Source organism: Macaca fascicularis, chromosome 12 (genome assembly GCF_037993035.2).
Source record: "Macaca fascicularis isolate 582-1 chromosome 12, T2T-MFA8v1.1".
In the NCBI taxonomy this organism is placed as follows: domain Eukaryota; kingdom Metazoa; phylum Chordata; class Mammalia; order Primates; family Cercopithecidae; genus Macaca; species Macaca fascicularis.
In genome coordinates, this window is record NC_088386.1 from 97,373,547 (window position 1) to 97,400,424 (window position 26,878).

The following is a 26,878-nucleotide window of genomic DNA, read 5'->3' on the forward strand; positions in this document are numbered from 1 at the left end:
TTACTCACTATTATTTTAATCCTAATTACTTTACTGTCTTTATGAATCCTATACATGATAAGTAAAATGAGTATCTCTTCTCTAACTTGAAAAACCATAGACTACCAATGATATTTAGGTATAAATATACAGACTACGAAGACCTGAAGTTTGATTCTTATATAATCCCTACAACAGACCTTAAACCAGGAGATCTATGACCACTAGAAGTTGATAATTCGAGTAGCCCTACTTATGGACATATCAATTTTCATATTCATCTCATTCAAAGAGGTATTACATCCATAAGCTGTTCCATCATTAGGCCTAAAAACAGATTAAATTCCAGGGCCAGAGAAACCACGCTGCAGGCTGCCCCTGACAGGCATATCCCCAGGCTGGGCAAGCAGCCAAGAGCCCATGTTCAGGACCTGAGAAACAGCTCCTCAGGCTACCTCCAGTGGCCACGCCCCTGAGCAGCTTTGCACCTGAATACCAGACCTGTGAAACGGCCCTGTGGGCAGCTCCCAGCAAAAACATCACCAGGCCAGCAAAGCAGCTGTGCACCCACATCTCAGGCCCAAGAAATATCCCTAAAGGCTGCCCCTAGCAGACAGGATTCCAGGCCAGCTGAAGAGCTGTGTGCCCACATCTGAGGCCTAAGAAACAGCCCCACGAGTTGCTCTGGGCAGGAATATTCCTAGGCCAGACAAGCCACTACATGCCACCCATTTAAGAAACAGCCCAGTGAGACCATCCCTGACAAAGTCACACCACCATCTCTATAGACTCTCTCAGCCTAGGCTACTGAGAAACTTGCAAATACCACTACTATAGATTATAGCTGAAAAACTATATGAAGACTAAACTACTGGATCCACCTAGAACTGGGCCAATGTGCCCCACCAATCTGATATCCCAAGATGTCATACAATATTCATACAAATATTTCCCTGGGAAATCTACTACATACGATTGAAAGAGGTGACTTTTCCATCAGATACACAGAAATCAATGTAGGGACACACGAGTTAGGAAAAAGCAAGGAAACGTCACCTTCAATAAAAACAATAATTCTCCACCAACAGACCCCGATCATAAGGAAATACATGAAATGTCAGAAAAAAATTCAAAATAATGATCTTAAGGAAACTCAGATATAAGAGAATACAGATAGACAATTAAATCAGGAAAACAATTCATGATTTAAATGAGAATTTCAACAAATATACAGATATAAAAAGAACCAAATGGATATCCTAGAGCTGAAGAATTCGATGACTGGAATAAAATGTAAAATTGTGGACCATGTACAGTGGCTCACACCTGTAATCCCAGCACTTCGGGAGGCCAAAGTGAGTAGATCACTTGAGATCAGGAGTTCAAGACCACGCTGGCCAATAAGGTGAAACCCTGTCTCTACTAAAAATACAAAAATTAGGCTTGGTGGCTCACGTCTGTAATTCCAGCTACTCAGAGGCTGAGGCATGAGAACTGCTTGAACCCAGGAGGTGGAGATTGTAGTGAGCCGAGATAGTGCCACTACACTCGAGTCTGGGCAACAGAGCAAGAAAAAGAAAAGGAAAAAAATAATGAAATGTACAATTGAGACCAGACCACAGAGAAGAAATAATTTCTTAACTTAAAGGCAGGACTATTGAAATAATACAGGCAGATGAAAAAGAAGAGAGTGAAGAAAGGCTACAGGACTTACAGGACACGGTTAAAGAAACAAATTATCACATTATGGGAGTTCCAGAAGAGAAGCTCCTATAATCACGAGAAACTGAATTCTTCAAACAACCTGAACAAACTTGGAAGAGAACCCCTCTAAATAAGAATGCGCTGGCCAACACCTGTATTTCAGCCTTGTGAAATCTCTCTCTCTTTTTTTTTTTTTTGAGATGGAGTTTTGCTCTGTCACCCAGGCTGGAGTGCAGTGACGTGATCTCAGCTCACTGCAACCTCCGCCTCCCAGGTTCCAACGATTCTCCTGCCTCAGGCTCCTGAGTAGCTGGGATTACAGGTGCCCGCCACCACGCCTGGCTAATTTTTGAATTTTTAGTAGAGACAGGTTTTCACCATGTTGGCCAGGTTGGTCTCAAACACCTGACGTCATGATCGGCCTGCCTTGGCCTCCCAAAGTGCTGGAATTAGAGGCATGACACACCACGCCCGGCCAGCCTCGTGAATTCAGTTACACTCTGCCCAGACTTCTGACTTACTGTGAGAAAATAAATAGATACTATTTTAAACAACTAAGTTTGTGACAATTTGTTATGCAGCAATAAAGAGAGAATACACCTAATGATCATTAGTAAACAAATGAAAATTGCAGTATATTCACCAAATGGAATGCCATGAAACAGCATAGATGAGTCTTAGAAACATAACAGTGGGTGATGTAAGCAAAATCAAATAATGTATTATTTAAGCATCCTACATATATGATTTTTTTAAAAAACTTAATTTTCAAAAGGCAAACAATAAAAACTCATTGAAGTAGTTAACTTCTGGGAAATAGGCAGGAGGATGAAATAGGAGAGAAGCCCATAAGTAGATACAGATTATCCATAATGTTTTAGATTTTAGGTTAGGTTGAGTACTGGTTGGTATCATTATATTATTTTATACATAATTTACATTAGTATTATGGATTATTATTTTGGATCAAATATTATATTTAAAAGATAATATAGGCTGGGCACAGTGACTCACGCCTGTAATCCCAGCACTTTGGGAGGTCGAGGTGGGTGGATCATTTGAGGTCAGAAGTTCGAGACCAGCCTGACCAACATGATGAAACCTCATCTCTACTAAAAGTACAAAAAAATTAGCCGGGCTTGGTGGCACACACCTGTAGTCCCAGCTACTCAGAAGGCTGAGGCAGGAGAATTTCTTGAACTCAGGAGGCAAAGGTTGCAGTGAGCCAAGATCACGCCACTGCACTCCAGCCTGGGTGACAGAGTGAGACTCCATCTCAAAAAAAGGAAGGAAGGAAGGAAGGAAGGAAGGAAGGAAGGAAGGAAGGAAGGAAGGAAGGAAGGAAGGAGGAAAATAATATAAAACACCTACATTGGCTTCCTATTTTTCTTAGAATAAAATTCAAATTATGGTCTATAAGGCTCTGAATAATCTGGTCTCCACCTATCTTGTCTTAAGCCGCGTTCCCCCTTGCTTTTTGCTTCATTTCAATGGCTGCCATCTTTTTCTAGGCATAATCTCTTCTTATCTTAGAGCTTTCATACATATTCATACAGTAATTCTCTACCCCTGGATATTTGGTATGCTGACTCCTTTCCTTTAATGTTACCTCAAATATCTTCTCTAATTTTTTTTTTTTTTTTTTTTTTTTTTTTTTGAGATGGAGTCTCGCACTGTCTCCCAGGCTGGAATGCAGTGGCACGATTTCTGCTCACTGAAACCTCTGCCTCCTGGGTTCAAGTGATTCTCCTTCCTCAGCCTTCCAAGTAGCTGGGACTACAGGTGTGTGCCACCACGCCCGACTAATGTTTTGTATTTTTAGTAGAGATGGGGTTTCACCATGTTAGCTAGGATGGGTCTCGATCTCCTGACCTTGTGATCCACCCGTCTTGAGCTCCCAAAGTACTGGGATTACAGGCGTGAGCCACCGCGCCCAACCCCTTCTCTAACAATTCTTATAAAAATCAGTCACCTCCTTTATTTTCTACCATCTTTTCGATACCTTCGTAGTTTATTTCTTAATTTATAATTTATTTGTTTTGCTTTGTATGTCTCTACTCATTATACTCTAAGTTCTTTCAGAAAAGATACTATGATCTTTAAAGTGATCACTGTGATTCTGAACTAGGTTATTTCAGACCAATCATCTCACCACACAACTATAAATTCTGGACAAAACATTGTCTAAATTGTGTTGGAAAGAATCACTGAGTTATAAAGACAGCAAGGATTTGCATACCAAAGATTCCAGACAGAAAGGAAGTCCAGAGACATGGAGCCCATCATTTGGTGCCATTTTTCCTTCAAGGCATTTATGCCTTGAGATGGCCAAGAAGTTAAAAAGCTGAGCAGGGCTTTGAGATAGAGACATAAGGATGTCAGAACAAAAACCAGAGTCCCGGGCTTGTTGGGATGAGAAGTCCTGGTAAACACCCAGTTGGGACCCCAAAAGGCTTTAAGAAAATGACTGTCTCTTTAAATGTTATGACCTAGTTGCCTCATGTGCCTCACACTAGTCCCAGTCCTGACACTAGGAGTAAGAATAAACCACAAAGAGACTAACCCCCCTCACAGGAACTAAAGCCCAGCTTCAAATCATTTCAATTTCAGTCTTAATTGAATTAAAGTGATCTGGGATTGTTAGTGCTCCTAGCCCAACCGGTTGCCAGATACAAATGTATATCTTCTTTGTAGGAATATGTAATTAAAATTAAGATCCTCAAAACAGATCTATAAATTTTCAAATACAATGTCTGGCACTCAATCAAAACAACTAGGCATGTGAGAATGTAAGAACTGACTGAAAACTAAGAGAAAACCCCAATAATTTAAATAGACTCCCAGAAGATCCAGATAATGAAATGGTCAGACTCAGATTTTAAAATAGCAATGATTGCTATAAACTGAAAAGTGTACATACCCCAAAATTCATATGTTGAAATCCTAATCCCTTATGTGATACTAATTGGAGGTAGGGCCTTTGGGAGGTAATTGGGTCATGAGGGAAGAGCCCTCATGAATGGGATTTGTACTATTACGGTGAGAGACGAGAGAGATGATCTCCCTCCACAGTGTGAGGATATGGTAAACAGAAGGCCATTTGCAAACCAACAAGAGGGCCCTCAGCAGGGATCAAATCAGCTGGCACCTTGATCTTGGACGTCCCAGCCTCCAGAACTGAAATAAATAAAAGTCTGTTGTTTAAACCATTCAATCTGTGGTATTTGTTATAGCAGCCTGAGCTGACCAAGACAATAATAAATATGTCCAAAGAATTAAAAGACAAGGCTGTGGATTTTGGCAGATAAATAGAAACTATAAAAATGAAGGGAAATTCCATAGTTGAGAAATAAAATAACTGAAATTAAGAATTCAATTGACTTAATGGCAGAATAGAAACAAGAGCTTGTGAACTAGAATATAACTCAGAAGAAAATACCTAGACTGAAGCATAGCAAAAAAAGGACAAGAAATACAGAAAAAAAAAAAAAAAAAAGCACGAGACCTACGAAATATGTTGGTAAATGAGAAGACAGCAAGAATTATGCTTTATCCCTCATAAATGAGTTTTCACCTCAGCTAGGCACAATGTAATCCCAGCACTTTGGGAGGCTGAGACTGGAGGATCACTTGAGGCCAGGAGTTCCAGACCAGACTAGTCAACATAGCAAGACCTCATCTCAAAAAAAAAAAAATAGCCAGGCGTGGTGGTAGTGTGATGTGTCTGTAGTCCCTGCTTCTCGGGAGGCTGAGGCAGGAAGATTGCTTGAGCCCAGGAGTTCGGGGCTGCAGTGAGCATAATCATGCCACTACACTCCAACACTCCAATCTGGGCCAAGCTGGGTGACAGAGTGAGACTCTGCTTCAAAACATAAAAATAAAGGGAGTTTTCACCTCTTTATCTGGCATAACACTTTTTCAAACAAGATACCTAAATTGACAAGTAAAAATCAGAAATAATCTCTGAATCAATGAAACAATAGCACCATAATGAAAGTTTCTGAGCCTACAGCAAGCCTATGTCTCAAAGGGAGAAATTAATGTATTATACAAATAACACCTAAGATGAAAATTTTGAGCTCTTTTGAATTTTTTTTTTTTTTTTACCTTTCCCGGGGTTGTTGCTGAAGTTTTTCAAGTCGCACTACAGAAGATGTCTGGTCGGAGGATTGCACAGCTGGAGTCCCAACAGTAACATTCAGGTCTGGGGATAAGAATGCTGGATATTCTACTGTCTGTGGTGTAATAACTTTTCTGCAAAATAATAATAAAGTGAAATATTGAAATTATACAAAAGTCCACTTCCAAAATCAGTGGCGGCTATTACTTTTGAACCCTTCCCTCTTTTACACTTTTAGCTCACCTAGCCACCTTGGGCCATCGAAGGCCAGAGCTAGGAAAAAAGCCAAGAGCCAGAGTAAGCGCTCTCCTGATTATCCTTACTACTAAACTCAGACCATAGGCAGCAGGGATGGAAAAGGACAGAAGGGCCTGAAGTTCTAATGAGAAGTACAAAGTATCTGAGCCCAGACATCTCTCCAAATCTTTAGACCCAAATTTCTATCTCTTTTTTTTTAATTTCTTTTTTTTAATTATACTTTAAGTTCTAGGGTACATGTGCCCAATGTGCAGGTTTGTTACATATGTATACAAGTGTCATGCTGGTGTGCTGCACCCATTAACTCGTCATTTACATTAGGTATTTCTCCTAATGCTATCCCTCCCCCCTCCCCCTACCCCACAACAGGCCCTGGTGTGTGATGTTCCCCATCCTGTGCCCAAGTGTTCTCATTGTTCAGTTCCCACCTATGAGTGAGAACATGCGGTGTTTGGTTTTCTGTCCTTGTAATAGTTTGCTCAGAATGATGGTTTCCAGCTTCATCCATGTCCCTACAAAGGACAGGAACTCATCCTTTTTTATGGCTGCATAGTATTCCATGGTGTATATGTGCCACATTTTCTTAATCCAGTCTATCATTGATGCACATCTGGGTTGGTTCCAAGTCTTTGCTATTGTGAATAGTGCCACAATAAACATACATGTGCATGTGTCTTTATAGCAGCATGATTTATAATCCTTTGGGTATATACCCAGTAATTGGATGGCTGGGTCAAATGGTATTTCTAGTTCTAGATCCTTGAGGAATCGCCACACTGTCTTCCGCAATAGTTGAACTAGTTTAATATTTATTTTTAAAATCTATTAATTTTTTGGAATGCATTTTGTGCTAGGTGCAATGTTCATATGGCTATGTATATTACCTCATTCACTTTTCACAGCAAGCCCATCAGCTGAGAATTATTAGATCCTATTTTATATATAAAAAAGCTAGTATTAGAGAGATTAAACAACTCCTCCCAAGGTCTCACAGCTGGTAAGTGGCAAAGCTAACATTTGAACACAGTCTCTTTGACAATAAAGTTTAGATTCTTAAACTGTATTCTATACTATGCATAGTAGTAAGCACCTTAAACTCAGCATGTCCAAAATAGAACTCACCATTTTCCCCTTCTCCAGATACGCTCTTTCCTAAGTGTTCCCTGGTTCAGGAAATAACAGCACCAAATGTATAGCCAATGGTCCCTAAATGTGAACATCTTTTTTCCTCCTTTCCCCTTCTGTCATCTTCCATCTCCAATCAGTCACTTCCTAATTACAGGAGATATAGCTAAACATTCTAAATACTTTACAAATTAGTTTGTTCCTCCGTTCCATTATATTAGTCAGGGTTGTCCATAAAAATAGAACCAATAGGATGTATATATACATAAATATATTTATGATAAGCAATTGGCTCATGTGATTATGGAGGCTGGTAAGTCCCAAGATCTACAAAGTTAATCAGCAAGCTGGAGACCCAGGAGAGCCAAAGGTATAATTTTAGACTGAATTCAAAGGCCTGAGAATCAGGAGAGCCAATAGTGTAGTTCCAGTCCAAAGGCTGGTAGGCTGGAGATCCGATCCAGAAGAGCTGATGTTTCACTTTGAGTCCAAGGGCAGGGAAAAGTTAATGTTCCAGTTCAAAGATAGTCAGGCAGGAGGAATTCTCTCTTACCCCAGGGTGAGTCAATCTTTTTGTTTCATTCAACTTATTGGATGAGGCCCACCCACACTAGGGAGAGCAACCTGCTTTCCTCAGTGTGCCAGTTTAAAAGTGAATCTCATCAAAAACACCCTCCTCTCAGAACAATTTTTGACTAACAGCTAGGTACCTATGGCTGCCACTAACATGTCATTAGATCTGTTGCATGATATGATCCAAATGGCAGAGCAGCTTGCATGGCAGCTTGGACCTGTTGCAGAGCCTTCTCTTGTTCTGGGTCCCACTCAAAACTAGCAGCTTTTTGAGTCATCCAGTAAGTGGTTCAGAATAACACACCCAAAGGAGGAACAGATTACCTCCAAAATCCAAAGAGGCCCACCTGTGGTTATTTCTCCAGGTGTTGTATCTCTTTTTTGTTGTAGGAGAAGCCAGATGCAAAAACCCATCCTTCACTGTGTACAGGATATCACCACCCATACCATGGACCCCTAGAAATTTCACTGAGGCAGAAGGCCCTTGAATTTTTGTCATATTTATTTCCCACTCTCTGACACAAAGATGTCTTATCAATAAGTCTAGAGTAGTTGCTACTTCTTGCTCACCGGGTCCAATCAGCACGTCACCAATAAAATGGACCAGTCTGCTATTTTGTGGAAGAAAAAGGCAATCAAGATTCCTGGAAACTAAATTGTAATGTAGGGCTAGAGAGCTGATATACTCCTAAGTTAGGACAGTGAAGGTGTATTGCTCACCTTGCCAGCCAAAAGCAAACTGCTCCTGCTGGTCTTTATTAACAGGCATGGAGAAATAAGCATTTGCCAGATCTGTGGCTGCACTCCAGATACCAGGGGATATGTTAATTTTCTCAAACAATGAAACTACATCTGGTGTAGCAGTTGCAATTGAAGTTGTCACTTGGCTAAGCTCACAAGAATCCACCGTCTTCTTCATCTGTCTTCTTCACAGGTCAAACATGGGAGTTAAATGGAGATGTGGTGGAAATCACCATTCCTGTGTTTTTCAGGTCCTTGATGGTGACACTAATCTCTGCAATTCCTCCATGCAGTATTGCTTTCGGTTTACTACTTTCATAGATGGAGGGAGTTCTATGGCTTCTTCTTGGCCTTTCCCAACATAATAGCCTTCAATCAATAGATCAGGAAACCAATGATTCTGCCAGTTACTGAGAATATCTATTCCAATTATGCATTCTAGAACCAGGGAAATACCACTGGATATATTCAGGGACTCACAGAGCCAACTGTGAGATGGACCTTAGCCAAAACTCTATTGATCACTTGAGCTCCATAAGTCCTTACTCTGACTGCTGGACCACAGTTACATTCAGAGTCTTCCGGAATTAGTGTTAGTTCAGAGACAGTGTCTAGTAGTCCCCAAAAGCCCTGATTGTTCCCTTCTCCCTAGTGCACAATTACCATGATAAAAGGCCACAGGTCCCTTTGGGGAAGACTGGGAGAAATACTAACGGCATACATTTTTGGAAGTATACTAGGGTCCTTTCTTGAGGTGACCCAACCTCCCTTTCATTAAAGGAGTTCTGAGTCTGTAAAGTAGATCAAGTCTGGGAATTGATTGAGAGGTCATGATTCTGTTTTTATGATGCAGATTAGACTTTTGTTCCCTCAACCTAGAACTTTTCTGCTTATACGGATCAGGTTAGAATTCAGTAGGCTTCCTATCTATTCATGTCTAGGAACACAGGATCAGATAGCCAACACCATAGGTCTGCACTACTAAGACCATTCTTATTACTTACTTGATTCTACTGTCCATTATGGTAACCATACCCACCTTGCCTTTGGCAGTTGAGTATCTTCACTTGGTTCCTGCCACCCTGGGACCCTATTACTCCCATTGCATTTAAGTTTCCCAATTCAGTGACTGCAGGTGCCACTATAAAGTCTAGCCCAGAGGGAAGAGCAATCACAGAGCTCTTTAAGGATGCCAGGGTACCCTTCACAAACTCATTTCTCATAGTCATGGTAAAACGTGTGTCTTTTGGACCCTCCCAGGATGGGTGAGTCGATCTTAAATGGCAAGTCCACTCTAACATAATTTCTCTGAACCTCTAAAACCCTTCCTCTACATTAATCGAGCATTTCTAACTAATTCACTGTGAGCCATCTTTTGGTTCCTTTTTCAGTCATTCAACTAAACAAGCTATGAGAGCCCTTTCTAACTCCCCAAGCTGCAGCATTAAATGCAAAAATCTCTGCTTAGGCCAGCTGCAGTGGCTCACGCCTGCAATCCCACCACTTTCCGAGTCTGAAGTGGGTGGATCGCTTGAGCGCAGGAGTTCGTGACCAGCCTGGGCAACACAGAAAAACCCTGTCTCTACAAAAGATACAAAAATTAGTCAAATGTGGTAACACGTTTGGGAGCTACTTGGGAGGCTGAAGAGGGAGGATTGATTGAGCCTCAAGAGGTCAAGGCTGCAATGAACCGTGATCTGTTGCCTGGGCAACAGAACAAGACCCTGTCTCCAAAAAGTAAATAAATAAAAATAATCTCTGTTTAGTAAGTCCATGTCAATAAACTCAGCCTGATCCAACTTTATTTTCCTTCCACCATCATCCCCTGCCCTTAATATCCATCCCTATACATGTTCTCCAGATTTCTGTCTGTATAAATTTAAAAACTCAAATAGTTCTTTTAGAATATATATGGAATATATTCCCGAGGACCCAAAGGAGTAAAATTTGCTCACATTTGAGAAGCATAAACCTACAATGATGATGATGGTAATGAAAAATATTTATTAATTTTATAAATAGGTAACAACTAATTAGGCATTTTGCTATTTGCTACCATGTTCTAAGTACTTTACATGTAACTTATTTAATCATCATAGTAACTCAATTGGGTAGTTTTAATTTTTATCCCATTCAACAAATGAAGCATAAAGAGCCTAAGTAACTTGCCCAAGGTCGTATAGGATGTGAGCCCATGCAGTCTGGCTCTAGGGCCTGAACTCTCAATCACTGTGTCTTGCCCCTGCCAATTACTCTAGCTCATCCCTCGTTGCTCTCCTCCTTGCTCCTAATCTCTTAGCCACTCTCAACTGAAGACTGTTCTCCAACATAATAGAGCCTCTTATGGCTCCCTGCTTTTATTTATGTGCCCTATCAAGAGAATGTGTCCCCTCACTCCTCCAAAATCAGCCAGATGCACTACTACCACTTTTACAAGTCTCACTCTAAGCACTTTCTTTTGTGGAGCCTTATTTAATCATTCTTTCCTCTCCAACTTCCCTAACAAGAATTAGAAGCTCCTTGGCTGTCTCACAGTTCTTTTTTGGTTCTTGAAGGGCTTTTATTCCATTTGCATCATCATAGTAATTATTTTTTATGTTACTTTGCATCAAGGGCAAGGAGAAGGCCTCACATGTCTTTGTATCTGCCATGACTTGGGATATAGCAGACATTCAATAAATGTTTATTTAATCAATGTATGAAGAAGAAAAATAAATAAACATAAGAAAAAATTCAGCTTTACTATTTCAACAAATCACCAATATCAAATAGATAGAGACTTTTAATGATAATATCCAGTGTTGGTGAGACTATAGGAAAATAAGCACTTCAGAACACAATTTCCCATGCAATACCTAATTCCCTCAATCCCATTTCAGCTTTTTTCCATTTCTTATTCTTGGATAACACTATGGATTAAATCTCTTTCTCAGGTGCTTATTTTTCTATAATCTATTTTTATTGTTGAAATTTCAAGATTGATTAGTATACTATATTTTAAGTTACTTTTGGTTTGCTAATGACTTTTTTTTACCATAGACTTTTTACAGATGATTTTATAGCAGTTGGAGTGGTGTGGAGGTAAGGGTAACATTACTCTACTGCAGGGCAGAAAATTGATAACTATCAGACAGTCTGATGTTAAGTCTCTCACCTCTTTTCCCAAAAGGGGTATCTGCTTAGCCTGCTTTCCTTATTAAGCTACTCCTTCCCTCCTTCAGCCATGAACTTGGCACTCCTTCTCTTCTTTTATCTCCACACATCCTCAACTCCTCTATCCAGGGCTATACTCAGAAATTAAAAATTTCTCCCTGTTATTAAGCAAAACAATTCACTACTCTCTGCACCTCAGAGTCTGCCCCATCTTGGCCATGTCCTGGGGACTTCTTAAAAGAACTCCACCAAAATGCTCCACCAAACGGATTAAAATTGTTTTAAATGTCACATGATCTGACCATATTAACGAGACTTAAAACACTTACGTCACGGGATCTGTTCTTTCTGGAGGTGGTGTAGGATTCATAAACATGGATGGTTCAGTAATTTTCTGAAGAGGTTTTAACTGAAAAAAAAATGTAAGTGTATTTTAGCACTGCTTAGTTACAATTAAAACTCACTAATTGTAATATCACACCATATTAATACCATAATGCTATGAATAACCCAGGACTATGAAATAGGCCTTAAATGAGACATGTAAGGAAATAAGGAATTAAGAGAGGAAAGAAAAAATTAACATTTATTAGGTACTAAATATTTGCCAAGCATTTTATTATACTTTTAATCTTATTTAACTATCTCAATAAACCTATACGGTAAGTAACTAAGCATATTCTACAGATGATACTGAAGATCAGTAATTTGTTCAAGGCTACACAATAGGCAAAAGTCAGGACTTGAATGTAGCTTTGTCTGCCCCCAGTGTAGTGCCCTGTTTACAGTATCACGATAGGTTAAGTAGGGGACCATATCACTGAAAAGTTCATAGATATAAAATCAAGTTTTTATTTTGAACTTTTATTATATATCCCATTTTTTTCTGTACAATTCCTTTGTTCCTGGTTTTTAGTAGATTCCACCTACATAAAATAATACTTGCCCAGTTTTATCTGAAAAGAATAACTCTCCTTAAAAATGACTATTACTACATATTATACTTATGTTCAGACACAAAACCTACCTCTGGAGTTGGTGCTCATGTGCTATAACTGTCACAAAAGGAGTAAACAATTAGGGGTCCCTATAAGGCCTAATTATGATAAGAAATTTTTAAAATAACAGAAGAAAAAGTAAAAAATCAAAGCAAAGAAGGGAAAAAAAGCTTGTTCCTTGTGGCTTTCATCTGTATATTACTTCTGATTCAAAATGTATTAAACATCATTATAATATAGGCAAGATTTTAAAACATATTACAGAGACTTCTCAGTTAACATAGTGGTAGACTTGTTTAATAAGGCTGATATCTTCACTCTCAATTCCTAATTTAAAAAGACCCAAAGGCCGGGCACGGTGGCTCAAGCCTGTAATCCCAGCACTTTGGAAGGCCGAGACGGGCGGATCACGAGGTCAGGAGATCGAGACCATCCTGGCTAACACGGTGAAACCCCGTCTCTACTAAAAAATACAAAAACAAAAACTAGCTGGGCGAGGTGGCGGGCGCCTGTAGTCCTAGCTACTCGGGAGGCTGAGACAGGAGAATGGCGTAAACGCAGGAGGCGGAGCTTGCAGTGAGCTGAGATCAAGCCACTGCACTCCAGCCCGGGCGACAGAGTGAGACTCCGTCTCAAAAAAAAAAAAAAAAAAAGACCCAAAACTTTAAAACAGGAAAAACTGAAAGTGAAAAATGATATGCAAATAAAGGTCATTTCCCCTACACAACAGCAGCACTAACAGGACTGCATTTTTGAATACCATAAAACTGATGACATCCAGGAATATTAAGAGTTCTTTCAATATTTGATGACAGTATATATTGGTACAACTTTTCTGGAACAATTCCTTGAAAAGGTCATTGTTCTGGACAAGAATTTCCTTTCTAGGAATCTGGCCTAAGGACATAATGAAAAAAAAAGGATATAGGTTAGCACATAAAAGTATTTGTGGCAATGTGGACCTATGGTAGTGAATTTAAAGGAGGAAGTCAAAACTAGGAAGAGATCTTCTTTGGGTTTATTACTCTCTTGATGAATCAAGGAGAGTTCAAATAACATCAGACGTTGAAATAACTGTGGAGGAAAGGACCGTATGAGTACAAAATATTATCTGAATTAGATCAATTACTCCATTTTGTTTTCCCAGAGCAGGATCTCACTGCGTTGCCCAGGCTGACTCATGTGATCCTCCTGCTTCAGCCTCCAGAATAGCTAGGATTACAGGTGTGAGCCACCAGGCCAGGCAATTACTCAATTTTTAATAACTATTTTTAGATGCAGAAATCGACACTGATTTCTTGAATACTGGTGCCTTAAATTACATCAATATGTATGTGTACACACAAATAAAAGCAAGTTTTATTTTATTTTTTTGAGACAGAGTTTCACTCTATCGCCCAGGTTGGAGTGCTGTGGTACGATCTCGGCTCACTACAACTCCCGTCTCCCAGGTTCAAGCGATTCTCCTGCTCCAGTCTCCCGAGTAGCTGGGATTACAGGTGCCTGCCACCATGCCCGGCTAATTTTTGTATTTTTAGTAGAGATGGGGTTTTGCTGTGTTGGAAAGGCTGGTCTCGAACTCCCAGCCTCAGGTGATTCACCCAGCGCGGCCTCCCAAAGTGTTGGGATTATGGGTGTGAGCCACCACGCCTAGCTTAAAATCAAGTTTTATAATAAAGACATGTCGAATAAAATATCATTGCTTTAAAATGTATAAACAAATCATAGTAAAGTCTCATCTTTCTTTAGGCTGAAGAAAAGCCCACATACCCCAAGATCGGGAGGTAAAGAAGCATCTTTTAAAAATATTTATTTTAAGTAATTGATCAAACTGAAATAGAGCCTCAGAAGAGGATAATTTGACTGAAGAGTTACAACAGAATAATCTTTTAAAAGCGGGGAACTAACCTGATGTGAAAATCCATAACCAAAGTTTCCATAGGAGAACATAAATTCCACCTCCAACCTGCAGACAAACTAAACATGTGGTAAATTTTATTGTTTGATCAGGATGATATTTTAATGGAGAAGTGACAAAAAGTGATATTTTTACTTTACAGATCTGTAAGTTAGAAAAGCCAAAGTATGAACCTCCCGACTTTTAAAAAAGCATTTACACAAGGAACTCCTACAGAAGAATTTGAGTTCCTAAAATGTTAAAACCTTTTATGTTAAAGTTAAGTAGTATTATACAATTAAAATATGGAAAATATCAACTTCTAATTGTTACTAGGATTACAATGAGACACTGACACACATATATATACATGTAGGTTCATACATGTATATGAATAAATATACATTCATGCATGTATATTTTTAAATATTTACTAACACTCCTCTTACCTCCAGTCCCAGTTTCAGATAAAATTTTGATTTAGACAAGTGATTTCACTTCTCTGAAACCCAGGTTGCTTATATGTGAAATAAAGGAGGGCATGAGAGGTAATAAAGTCAAGTGTCCATCATTCTGTTTTTTATGTTCCTGGCCCCTGTTTTGGCCACTGGCAGCAAAAGTCTCTCTGAATAGAAAGATCAATTAATCTAACTACTAATTTTAAGGACTTAAAAAGAAATTAAATTAAGAACTGTAAACAACTCTTTAGAAACTCCCCAGAGAAAAAAATAATACTTCCTCAATTTAGCAAGTGAGGCTCCTGAGGCTATGCAGTCAAGGCAGTGGCCAGAGGCATTCTACTCTCTTACCCAATGATTTCTAATTTTCTTTATCACCATTTAGCCAAAAAAAAAAGAGGAGGAGGAGGAAGAGGAGATTTTTGTTAGTAAATATTGTACTTCCTATTTCATACATTTCTACTATTTCAAACCATGACTGGTACAGTAACTAAAAGAAGAAAAAACATGTAGGCTACAAATAATATCAGAGTAAAGTTACATGAAATGTTAAGAAAATATTACATGCACATAAAACTTAAGAAGTTTCAGGAAAGTCCTTACTACGTTTCTATGCAACACTTGGACTTCTTCAATGAAGCACCCTTTCTAGAAAAAATAAAATAAAAGATTTTAAATATAGAATTACTCATGTATTTCCCTGTATATTATCTAAACCAAGGGTCCCCAACCCCTAGACTATGGAGTGGTACTGGTCCATGGCCCATTAGGAACTGGCTGCACAGCAGGAAATGAGTGGTGGGCAAGCGAGCAAAGCTTCATCTGTATTTACAGCCACTTCCCATCACTCACATTACCGCCTGAGCTTCACCCCCTGCCAGATCAGTGGGGGCATTAGATTCTCACAGGAGCACGAACCCTATTGTGAACTGTGCATGCAAGGGATCTAGGTTGCGAGCTCCTTAGGAGAATCTAATGCCTGATGATCTGTCATTGCCTCCCATCATCCCCAGATGGGACTGTCTAGTTGCAGGAAACCAAGCTCAGGGCTCCCACTGATTCTACGTTCTGGTGAGTTAGTTGTATAGTTATTTCACTATATATTACAATGTAATAATAATAGAAATAAAGTACACAATAAATGTAATGCACTTGAACCATCTTGACCCACCCTCCCCACGCTGGTCTGTGGAAAAATTTGCTTCCACAAAAATCATCCCTGGTGCCAAAAAGGTTGGGGACCACTGATCTAAACCACAAATCAGGTAATAATTTTTCAAATGCACATATGAACCTAATAGCCAAAGTACAAACATAAGGAATGTCCAAAAGAAGAAAATAAAAATTCCAAGTTCAAGTAACAGAAATAAATGTATTTATATTATGTTGTAGACAAAAATGTTCTGCTAAGTTACAGTTCACCTTTTTGAAAGTCTTAAAGGAACTGCCATGCCTACATTGTTTTTGAGGGTGTATTGAGCATCCTTGACATAACTAACTCCATCTTAGAAAAAGACTCCATTTTATATTTTATAGGGCACTTTGCCAATAAGGATAAGATGTTTTGTTTAATGCACAAATAAAAAAATAAAGACTACGTTCAATCAGATAAGGACAGAAACAAGCACACTCTTCCACTATCTGTTTTCAGCAGAGGACTCTGTGACTATAAAAGATTAGGCTTTCAGCAGCTCGAAACAGCCATCTTAACTGACACCATCTTACAGCCACTTGTGATAAGAACTTCACTTCTGCCACTGAAGGTTCTGCAACCTCAGACTCCTCCTTGCAAAACTGATGGACTGCCCAGCCCAGACCAGGGCTCCTTTTGTCTTCTTTGCTCCCCATAGGCCAGTTCGTTAACCTTTTCTCCTATTTCTTTTTCCTCTTGATATTAAATGTTACTTTGTTGTAGAATGTAATGTTTACATATTAAGTGTACTATTAGGTATGTTTGCAATATGGACTGACTTGTGGAGTGGCCTGAGCCTGTGTGCCCGTGGCATGCCAAGTGAACGGGAGGTACTAAGGAGAACTGGCTCCTTGGGAACTCCATGTAGCTTGTGGCTTTCATGATTGAAATAGCATTAATAAAAGCCTGACATTGTCGAAAGACACAAACATGCATGCACCCTCCTGAGAGAGGGGTTACTTAAACATAATTCTACATGATAAGCTGACTCCTGATAGGACTGAGTACTTCTCTCATCTCTCAGGGAGGGCTGGATCTTTCAAACCACGTATCCTTGCTCAATATCTAGTCATCTCTGCTGTTATGAGTAGGTCCACAATTTTCCAGAGGCTTTTTGAGTGCCAAAATGACACCAGAAGTAAAAAATTCCATACCTGGCCTATGTGACAAGTCACAATCAATATACAAAGAAGACTTTGTTTCATGCACAAAATTATTTAAAATATTATATAAAATTACCACTAGGCTATGTGTATAATATGTATATGAAACATAAACGAACTTCATGTTTAGAATTGGGTCTCATCCCCAAGCTATCTCATTATGTGTATGCAAATATTCCAAAATAAAAAAAAAAAATTAGAAGTCCAAAATGCCTCTGGTCCCAAACTTTTTCAGATAAGTGATATTTAACCCGTACAGACATTCTGGAAAATACTATGGGTGTTACTCAAAAAATTAAAAATATCATTACTATATGATCCAGCAATCCCACTTCTGAGTATACATTTAAAGGGATTGAAATCAGTATGTCAAAGAGATATCTGCACTCATGTCAGCACGATAGCCAAGATATGGAAGCAACCTAGTGTCCATCACCAAATGAACAGATGAGTATGTGGTGTACATACCTACATGCAATGGAATACTATGCAGCTTTAAAATAAAAAGAAATTCTGTCATTTGTGACATGGATGAAACTGGAGAATCTTACGCTAAGTGAAATAAGCCAGGCACAGAAAGACAAACACTGTATGATCTCACTTATCTGTGGAATCTAAACAAGTCAATCTCATAGAAACAGTAGAAAGGTGGTTACCAGAGGCTGGGGAGTAGGGGTAGGAATGGAGAAAGGGAGGATGTGTATAAAGTTAGACTGGAGGAGCAGGTTCTAGTGATCTACTGCACTGCCTGGTTAATAATAACGTATTGTATGTTTCAAAATTGCTGAATAAAATAGATTTTCATCATCCTCATTATAAAAAAAGATAAGTTGGTGAGGTGATGGAAATATTAATTGGTTTGATTGAACCTTTTTCAGTGTATACATAGATCAAAACATCACATTGTACCCCATAAATATATGCAGTATTTGTCAATTAAAAATAAATAATCAGCTAAAAAATTAATTTATGGGCAAACAGGAATATATCCATATGGAATTTTATACAGCAGCAAAAAATTAAGACTAGCTAAGTGTATTAATATTAGAAACATACTATACTTAGAAATATAAAGTAATATTTCTACAATCATACATAAGTAGTAAAGTTATGAAAAAATAAGGGAATAATAAATACAAAGTTTTGGATAATCATTTTTTCTTGAGGGAGAGGAAGGAGACAGAAGATGGCAACAAGCAGCAACATAAAGACTTGAACTCTATGTTTATTATAATAAAATAAAGAAAATGCAAAAATCTTGTATTATAAAAGTCCTTTAGACCTCACCTTCTCCCTATGCTATATGCTATGGTTGTCATATGCATTACCTCTCCAAACATTATAAACCGCACAGATCAGGTTATGATTTTTACTTTAAATAGTCACACAAATTTTAAAGAAAGTTATAAGAAAACAATAGTCTTTCCTCTAGCACCTCCATTCTGCTGTTGAGCCCAATCCGCAAATTTTTAATTTCAGATATTTTACTTTTCAGTTCCAGAATACGCATTTGGGTCTTTTTATATTTTCTATTTTTCTGTTTATGTTTATAAGAAAGAATTGGAAAGAAACTCTGAACAATGAAACATTATATTAGAATTGTGGAATGATGGGTGATTTTTGAATTTTAAAAAATTTACCTTTGTATTTTACAATATTAGCATATTATTGATCTTATAAAAATAAATATTGAAAAGTTTGCATATATGCTTCTAGTCTAAGTATTTAAGTTTCTACATTTTCTTGAACAAAAATTAACTAATATGTAATGTCACATATTTTGATGCCTAAATTGCCATAGTCAAAGGAACTTTAGTCATTTCCAAAGATCTTCTCCCAAAATATTTTTGAGACTCTCTGGTTGCTTATATTTATGCATTTCTCCATATGTTTATCTCCTTCTTCATCTCTTTCTATGTATTAGAAATTTATCTGATTTTCCCCAAGTTCTTATCATGAAAATTTTCAAACACACAAACCACTCAAAAGACTCCAAAAAATACACTCCATGGAAGAGTAAAGAAATTCAAATATTTGTTTAACAACTGTTAAAATTGTTTAACAGTGTGCCATTTTTTAAAATCTCTGTGTGTGTATAGATATATGTTTGCTGATCTATTTATAACTTGCAATAATCATTACTCTTCATTCCCAATTTTAAAACTTTACTTTGGATACTGTAAAAATAAGAATATTCATACTTATATATCTACAATATCAGTATTATACCCAAGAAAATTAACAATTCTAGAATTTTTTCTAATATTCAGTAAATATTTATTAAATTTTCCTAATTGTCCCAAAAATGTCTTTTATTTATGTTTATGTTTCCTTTTTTGAGACAGGGTCTCACTCTGTTGCCCAGGCTGGGGTACAGTGGTGCAATCATGGCTCACTGCAGCCTTGACCTCACTGGGCTTATGTGATTCTCCTGCCTCAGCCCCGCATGTAGCTGGGACTACAGGCAGGTGTCACCATGCCTGGCTAATTTTTTGTGGGTGTTTTTTTGTGGGTTTTGTTTTGTGGGTTTTGGGGGTTTTTTTGTTTGCTTGTTTGTTTGTTTTAGAGAAGGGGTTTTACCACGTTCCCCAGGCTGGTCTCAAACTCCTGGGCTCAAGCAATCCACCTCCCTCAGCTTCCCAAAGTCCTGGAATCACAGGTGTGAACCACCATGCCTGGCTCCCAAGAGAGTCTTTTATAACTTTTTCAAATCTGTATTCAGTCAAATTGGTTGTATCTCTTTAAATCTAGAACAGTTTCTTCCATCTTTGGTGCATTTTTTTTTTTTTAATGATCACCACTATTTAAAGAATCTACACTGGTATGTCCCATTTCTGTATTATCTTAAGGTATTGTTTAACTTTTTCCCTACTTACTAAATTCCCGTAAACTTGAAGTTAGTTCTACACTCAGCTTGATTAGATTTGGGTTGAACTTTTTTGTTTTTTGTTTGTTTTTTTTGAGGCAGGGTCTTACTCTGTCACCCAAGCTGGAGTGCAGCAGCACGATCATAGCTCACTGCAGTCTTGAACTCCTGGACCCAATCAATCCTTCTGCCTCAATCTCCCAAGTCACTTGGACTATAGGCACATGCCACCACACCTGGCTAATTCTGTGTGTAGAGACAGGGTCTTGCTATGTTGCCAGACTGGTCTCCAACTCCTGGCCTCAACAACTCTCCCACTTTAGTCTCTCAAAGTGTTGGGATTACAGGCCTGAGCCACCGCAGCCAGCCAGGTTAAACATTTCTGATGACGATAAGTCACAGATAATGTTGTGTACATCACATTGTATCACTACAGGAAGTACATGATGCTGAGTTATCCACAATTCATTATGCTAAATTCGAGCTCTTGGTTAAAGTGGCAACTACCACATCTCTCTATTGTAGAGAGGAACATTTCCCCTGCACTGTTACTATGGCGCCATGCAAATATCTTGCTTCCCAATAACCTTTTACCTAATGGTTTTTGGTGCCATTACTAAATATTGACTGAATTAATCATTATTCATTATAAAGAGTTGCAAAAACAATAATTTGTAATTCTTTCATTACTTCCACATTCATAAACTGGTATTCTTTTGTTTTAAAAATTTCCTTTTTCTTCCTATGCCACCTCTTTTCTTTTCTTTTTTGAAGATTATCATGGAGTCATAAATTTTCCTTTATTCAGAATGTTGTAATTATCTATGTTCAAGTTATTCTGAAGTTGGCCAATAGGAGTCCCTGCAATCTGGCTGTTGACATAACCCCATTAGTCTTTGAAGACTTCCTTGCTGTATGCAACAAAAAATATTCCTGAAAATACTTTAGGTTGTTTGTACTTATTCACTAATCAATAAGTTCTTGACTCTGAGTTCAACACAACCACAAAATGAGCTGCTGGAAAGTGAAAAGGACTCCTAGAAAAGAGAAAACAAGAGGGAAGCAACCACAAAATCTGTGTATAAACTCTGCCCACATCTTTGGCTAACCCCTAAAAGACACATGCACAAGGAAGTCTATAAGCAGCTCAGCTAAGGATGAAAGAACTAAACCAAAATTTGTGTTGCCAACTAAGGGACAGAGTTTGCAGCTTCAGTCATGTCTTAAGACATTTCAGAAACATAATAAAGCATGTATAACTCTATTTAGCCATTCTACAATGTATACATATTTCAAAACATCATTCTGTACATGATAAATATATGCAACTTTTATTTGCAAATTTAAATAGCCAGGCACGGTGGCTCAGGCCTGTAATCCCAACACTTTGGGAGGCTGAGGCGGGCAGATTATTTGAGCTCAGGAGTACGAGACCAGCCTGGGCAACATAGCAAAACCCTGTCTCTACTAAAAATACAATGAGTAGTCAGGTGCAGTGGCATGTATCTGTAGTCCCAAATAGTGGGGAGGCTGAGGCAGGAGAACCCCTTGAGCCAGGGAGGAGGAGGCTGCAGTGGGCCAAGAAATTTTATTTTCCAGAAAGTTAGTTAGTGATACAACCTAAAAGTCTAAGTGTGGGTTTTTTGGTTACTTAATTTCATATATATATATGTATTCTGGAAAATATTTTTTTTTTGAGATGGAATATTGCTCTTGTTGCCCAGGCTGGAGTGCAATGGCACGATCTCGGCTCACCGCAACCTCCGCCTCCCAGGTTCAAGCGATTCTCCTGCCTCAGCCTCCCAAGTAGCTGGGATTACAGGCATGCGTCACCATGTCCAGCTAATTTTGTATTTTTAGTAGAGATGCGGTTTCTCCATGTTGGTCAGGCTAGTCTCGAACTCCCAACCTCAGTTGATCTGTCCGCCTTGGCCTCCCAAAGTGCTGGGATTACAGGCTGGAAAATAAATTTTTAAAAACATTATGCTACTATAAGCCAACTCTTTTAAAAAATATATAGCCAAAGGGAGATTTTATTTCTTAAGCACACGAATTTGAAGGCAGATGATAAACAAAAAAGCCCGTCAAGTATAATAAATCACAACAACAAACTGGACAACCAACTGGCAACATGATACCAAGGTGAAAAAAATCATTTATACATACCTGAATTACTTCATAAAGGTGTACCTGAACACTCCCTAACAAGAAGGCACGTTTTTCTGTATTGTCATATTGTATGAGTTCCAATAAAATATTATTCCGCTCATCATCATAACGTCTGGGAACCTCAATATCAGAATATATAAGAAAAGCAGCATTAAATTTGAGCCTAAATATTTCTGAACACATACATCCACTATACTATTACATTATTTGCATACCTAGTGATTCGTTTTTATATGTCATTAGCTTTGTAACTTTCAACCTCACAGTCACATATATACTAATATCAACAAAATGAAGATCTTGCTTATATCTAACGGCAATTATCGTCTTTTGGAAACACTCATTGCCTACATTCTCTTTTTAACGCTATACAAAAGTTCACCCTCAATACTCTATTGAAATTACACTATCAAAGATAATCAACTACCCAATATGAAATCCAAATAATCCAGATAATCCAAATACAGGTTATCCAAATATCCAACACTAAAAAATATCTAATATCCTTTTCAGTCTCTGTTCTTTAACTTTTTGATAACACATATACTATTGCCTGAACTTGAAACTCTCTCCCAACCCTGAGCTCTGGAGCACAGTACCATTATTATGTAACCTTTAGTATCTGTCCACTCTCTTGCTAATTAGAAACAAAGTCATGCCTCCCCACTCCTAAGAATCCAGGTGCCTTCCTACAGTGTCTCTCCTGATGGTTGACATCAGAGCCTATATCAGCCTTCTTAAAGTTATGTTCGTGACCGTCTTCCCCCGAGAAATGAGAAAAAAGGGATCTGCAAGCCCTGTGTGCCAGCAGACTAGTTAAGAGGGCAGGCTCCATTTTTCCACAATTTGGCATTCGGATTATCAGAAGCAGAAAACTACAAATGCTCAATAAAATATTTAAAATACCATTTTAAAAGCAAAACAGGGTAAATAAAATGGTGAGACATAATCATATGAAACTCCAAGTACTGGCAGACACTCAGAGAAGTAAACTAGACCCTGAAGTTACATTTGCCCTAAGGGCACTTCCCAATCAGGTGACCTAAAACTGCAGTTTGTATGGTCTTGAATGGCAAAGTCTCTCTAGAAGACAAGACAGGATACATTTAGCAGACGGTCCTTGCCCAACCGTCCTCCCAGAAAGCTGAGAACCCAAAGGGCCATGGCTTCGGTGAATGGAGAACCCCTTCTCCCATCATGTATCTATAGAAGGCTGCAAGGAAAGTTGTACTGCTGAGTAGAACGGAGTGTGGGGTCCCTAATAAGCTATAAACGAAAACCGGTTCAGCGAAATTGCAGCCTAAAGTCACAGTCACTGAATCTTATAAAAAATTTTGAGCCAGACACGTAAAATGGTTTACATGGTAAACTTTATATTATGTATATTTTGTCATAACATAAACAAATAAACAGGTCAACTTAAATTTTTAAAAATATCTCAAGTGGAATTTAGTTTAAAACTCTCTCAAACTGGTAGTGGACTCGGTTGCCTTAGAAGAAACACAAATCTTTCGTAGAGCTACTGCTTTCATCCTAGACCTCAAAGAAGTTCCATAAATAATTTTCCAAGGAAAATGAGCAGTTAACAGTCAAAAATAACTCAGTCAGCATGGAAACAAAGTGCCACAAATGAGAATAGCAAAAATAGACCCCCAAAAAACTTTAAATATTGGAATTTTAACGAGCTATGTTTACTATGTTTAAAGGAACAAAAACCAAGCTGAAAATATACTCCTGGCACAGAAAACTAAAAATGATTTAACAAACCTAAACAAGGAACAACTTGTAGAAATGATAACTAAAACAATTGAATAAAAACACTATATCAACTCAACCACAAATCTGATGCAGCTTTGGAGAATTAATGAACCAGAATTAAGGAATCCCAGCACTTTGGGAGGCCAAGGCAGGTGAATTGCTCCAGCCCAGGCATTTGATACTAGCCTTGGCAACATGGCAAAATCCCGTCTCTACAAAAAAATATGAAAAGTAGCCAAGCATAGTAGTGCACGTCTTTAGTCCCAGTTACTCAGGAGGCTGAGATAGGAGGATCACTTGAGCTCAGAAGGTTGAGGTTTCAGTGAGCCGTGATGGTGCCACTGCCCTCCAGTGTGGGTGACAGAGAGAGACCCTGTCTCAATAAAACTAATAATAAAACAAAATAAAGATCACAAGAATTATGTAGAATGCAAGGCAGAGAGACAAAGTGATGAAAAATATTTTTTATAGGTTAAAAGACATGGAAGATAGTGTAAGAATACCTAACATAAGTTAACCAGAGTCCAAGGAAAGGAAATAAAGGATTAAGAAAATGGAGCAGAGAGGCACTATTTTAAGAAATATTAGCTAGCCAGGCATAGTGGCTCATGCCTGTAATCCCAGCACTTTGGGAGGTCGAGGTGGGTGAATCATGAGGTCAGGAATTCGAGACCAGTCTGACCAACATGATGAAACCCTGTATCTACTAAAAATACAAAAATTAGCTGGGCATGGTGTCACGCACCTGTAATCCCAGCTACTCAGGAAGCTGAGGCAAGAGAATCGCTTGAACCCAGGAGGTGGAGGTTGCAGTGAGCCGAGATTGTGCCACTGCACTCCAGCCTGGGTGACAGAGTGAGACTCTGTCAAAGAAAGAAAAGAAAGAAAAGAAAAGAAAAGAAAAGAAAAGAAAAGAAAAGAAAAGAAAAGAAAAGAAAGAGAAAGAAAGAAAGAAAGAAAGCAAGAAAGAAAAGGAAGAAAGAAAGAAAGAAAGAAAGAAAGAAAGAAAGAAAGAAAGAAAGAAAGAAAGAAAGAAAAGAAAGAAAGAAACATTAACTAATAATTTTTCATAACTAATGAACATCAACAATCCAGGTTAAGCAGCCAATAAATCCGAACATAATATACAGAAACCCAAATACAGACACATCAGAGTGAAATTAGAAGAAAAATATTTATAACACACACACACAGAGAAAGATACATTATTTTCAAAGGTGACAGGCTGACAAGTGACTTCTCTTCAACAAATATGGATGCTAAGAGATAGTGAAATGATACTTCAGAAAATAACTGCAAATTTACAATTCTATACTCAATAAAATTTTCATTCAAAAATGAGAATGGCATAAAGACCTTCAAACTAATAGAAAACCAAACACCACATGTTCTCACTCGTAAGTGGGAGTTGAAAAATGAGAACACATGGACACAGGGAGGGGAACATCACACAGGGAGGGGCCTATCAAGGGGTAGGGGGATAAGGGAGGAATAGCATTAGGAGAAATACCTAATGTAGGTGACGGTATGATGGGTGCAGCAAACCACCATGGCACGTGTATATCTATGTAACAAACCTGCCCATTCTACACATGTATCCCAGAACTTAAAGTATTAAAAAAAAAAAAAAAAATTCCCTACAGAACAAGGAAAAAAAAAAAAAAAGACCAGGCAAACAAAATAATTATGTCACCAATTAACTCTCACAGGAAAAATAATTCTAAATAAATAGTTCTGACAGAAGGTAACTGACCCCAGGAGGATGATCTGAGCTGTAAGAAAAGTTAAAGTGGCAAATACGTAGGTAAACTAAACAAATATAGACTATATTAAATAAATACAAATTATAACACAGGGGAATTAAAAATACAAAAAAAAAGAGACCATAATAACATATTAGTTAAGGGCAATAAATGGAATTAAAGTTTCTAAGATCCTTGCTCTTCCCAGGAGAAGGATGAAGGATGAGGGTATTGTTAAACATCAGATTTGATAAAGCATACAAAATTTCCATGATAGCCATTTTTGTTTTTGTTTTTTTTTTTGTTTTTTTTTTTGTTTTTGAGACGGAGTCTCGCTCTGTCGCCCAGGCTGCAGTGCAGTGACCGGATCGCAGCTCACTGCAAGCTCCGCCTCCCGGGTTTACGCCATTCTCCTGCCTCAGCCTGATAGCCATTTTTAAAAAGAGTAGTGTATAATCTCCAAAACAAGAAAGAAGAAAAATGCAATGAAATTGTAAAATACAGTTGACCTTTGAACAACATGGTTTGAGCTGCATGAGTCCACTTAAACATGGTTTTTCTTTTCAATAAAAGTTAGACCCAATGTGCCTGCCTCTCCTTTTACCTCCTCCACCACTACCTCCTCTCCCACCTTTGAGACAGCAAGACCAACCTCTCTTCTTTCTCAGCCTGCTCAATGTGAAAACAAGAATGAAGATCTTTATGATGATCCTCTTCCACTTAATGAACAGTAAATATGCTTTCTTTTCCCTATGATTTTCTTCACATTTTCTTTTCTCTAGTTGCGGTATTGTAAGAATACAATATATAAAATATAACACACAAAATATGTGTCAATCAACTGTTTATGTTATCAGTAAATATTCTAGTCAATAGTAGACTATTAGTAGTCTACTGACTGGGGAAGTCAGAGTTTTGACTGCAGAGTGGGGGTCAGTGCCTCAGTGCCTGTGTTGTCTAAGCATCAACTGTACTCAATCCT

The 26,878-nt window shown here is 38.3% G+C and overlaps 1 protein-coding gene across 1 annotated transcript in view; it reads right to left on the reverse strand.

Moving 5' to 3' along the window:
* The window catches only part of LOC102118970 (cation channel sperm-associated targeting subunit tau), a 74,385-nt gene that overhangs the window by 14,941 nt on the left and 32,566 nt on the right, over positions 1-26,878 (reverse strand). Inside the window, exons 5-9 of the mRNA XM_015432548.4 lie at positions 22,394-22,516; positions 15,610-15,654; positions 14,560-14,628; positions 11,983-12,062; positions 5,791-5,937 (exon numbers count right to left, since the gene is read on the reverse strand). Of these exons, the coding sequence (XP_015288034.2) occupies positions 5,791-5,937; positions 11,983-12,062; positions 14,560-14,628; positions 15,610-15,654; positions 22,394-22,516 (464 nt within the window). The remainder of the gene's footprint in view (positions 1-5,790; positions 5,938-11,982; positions 12,063-14,559; positions 14,629-15,609; positions 15,655-22,393; positions 22,517-26,878) is intronic.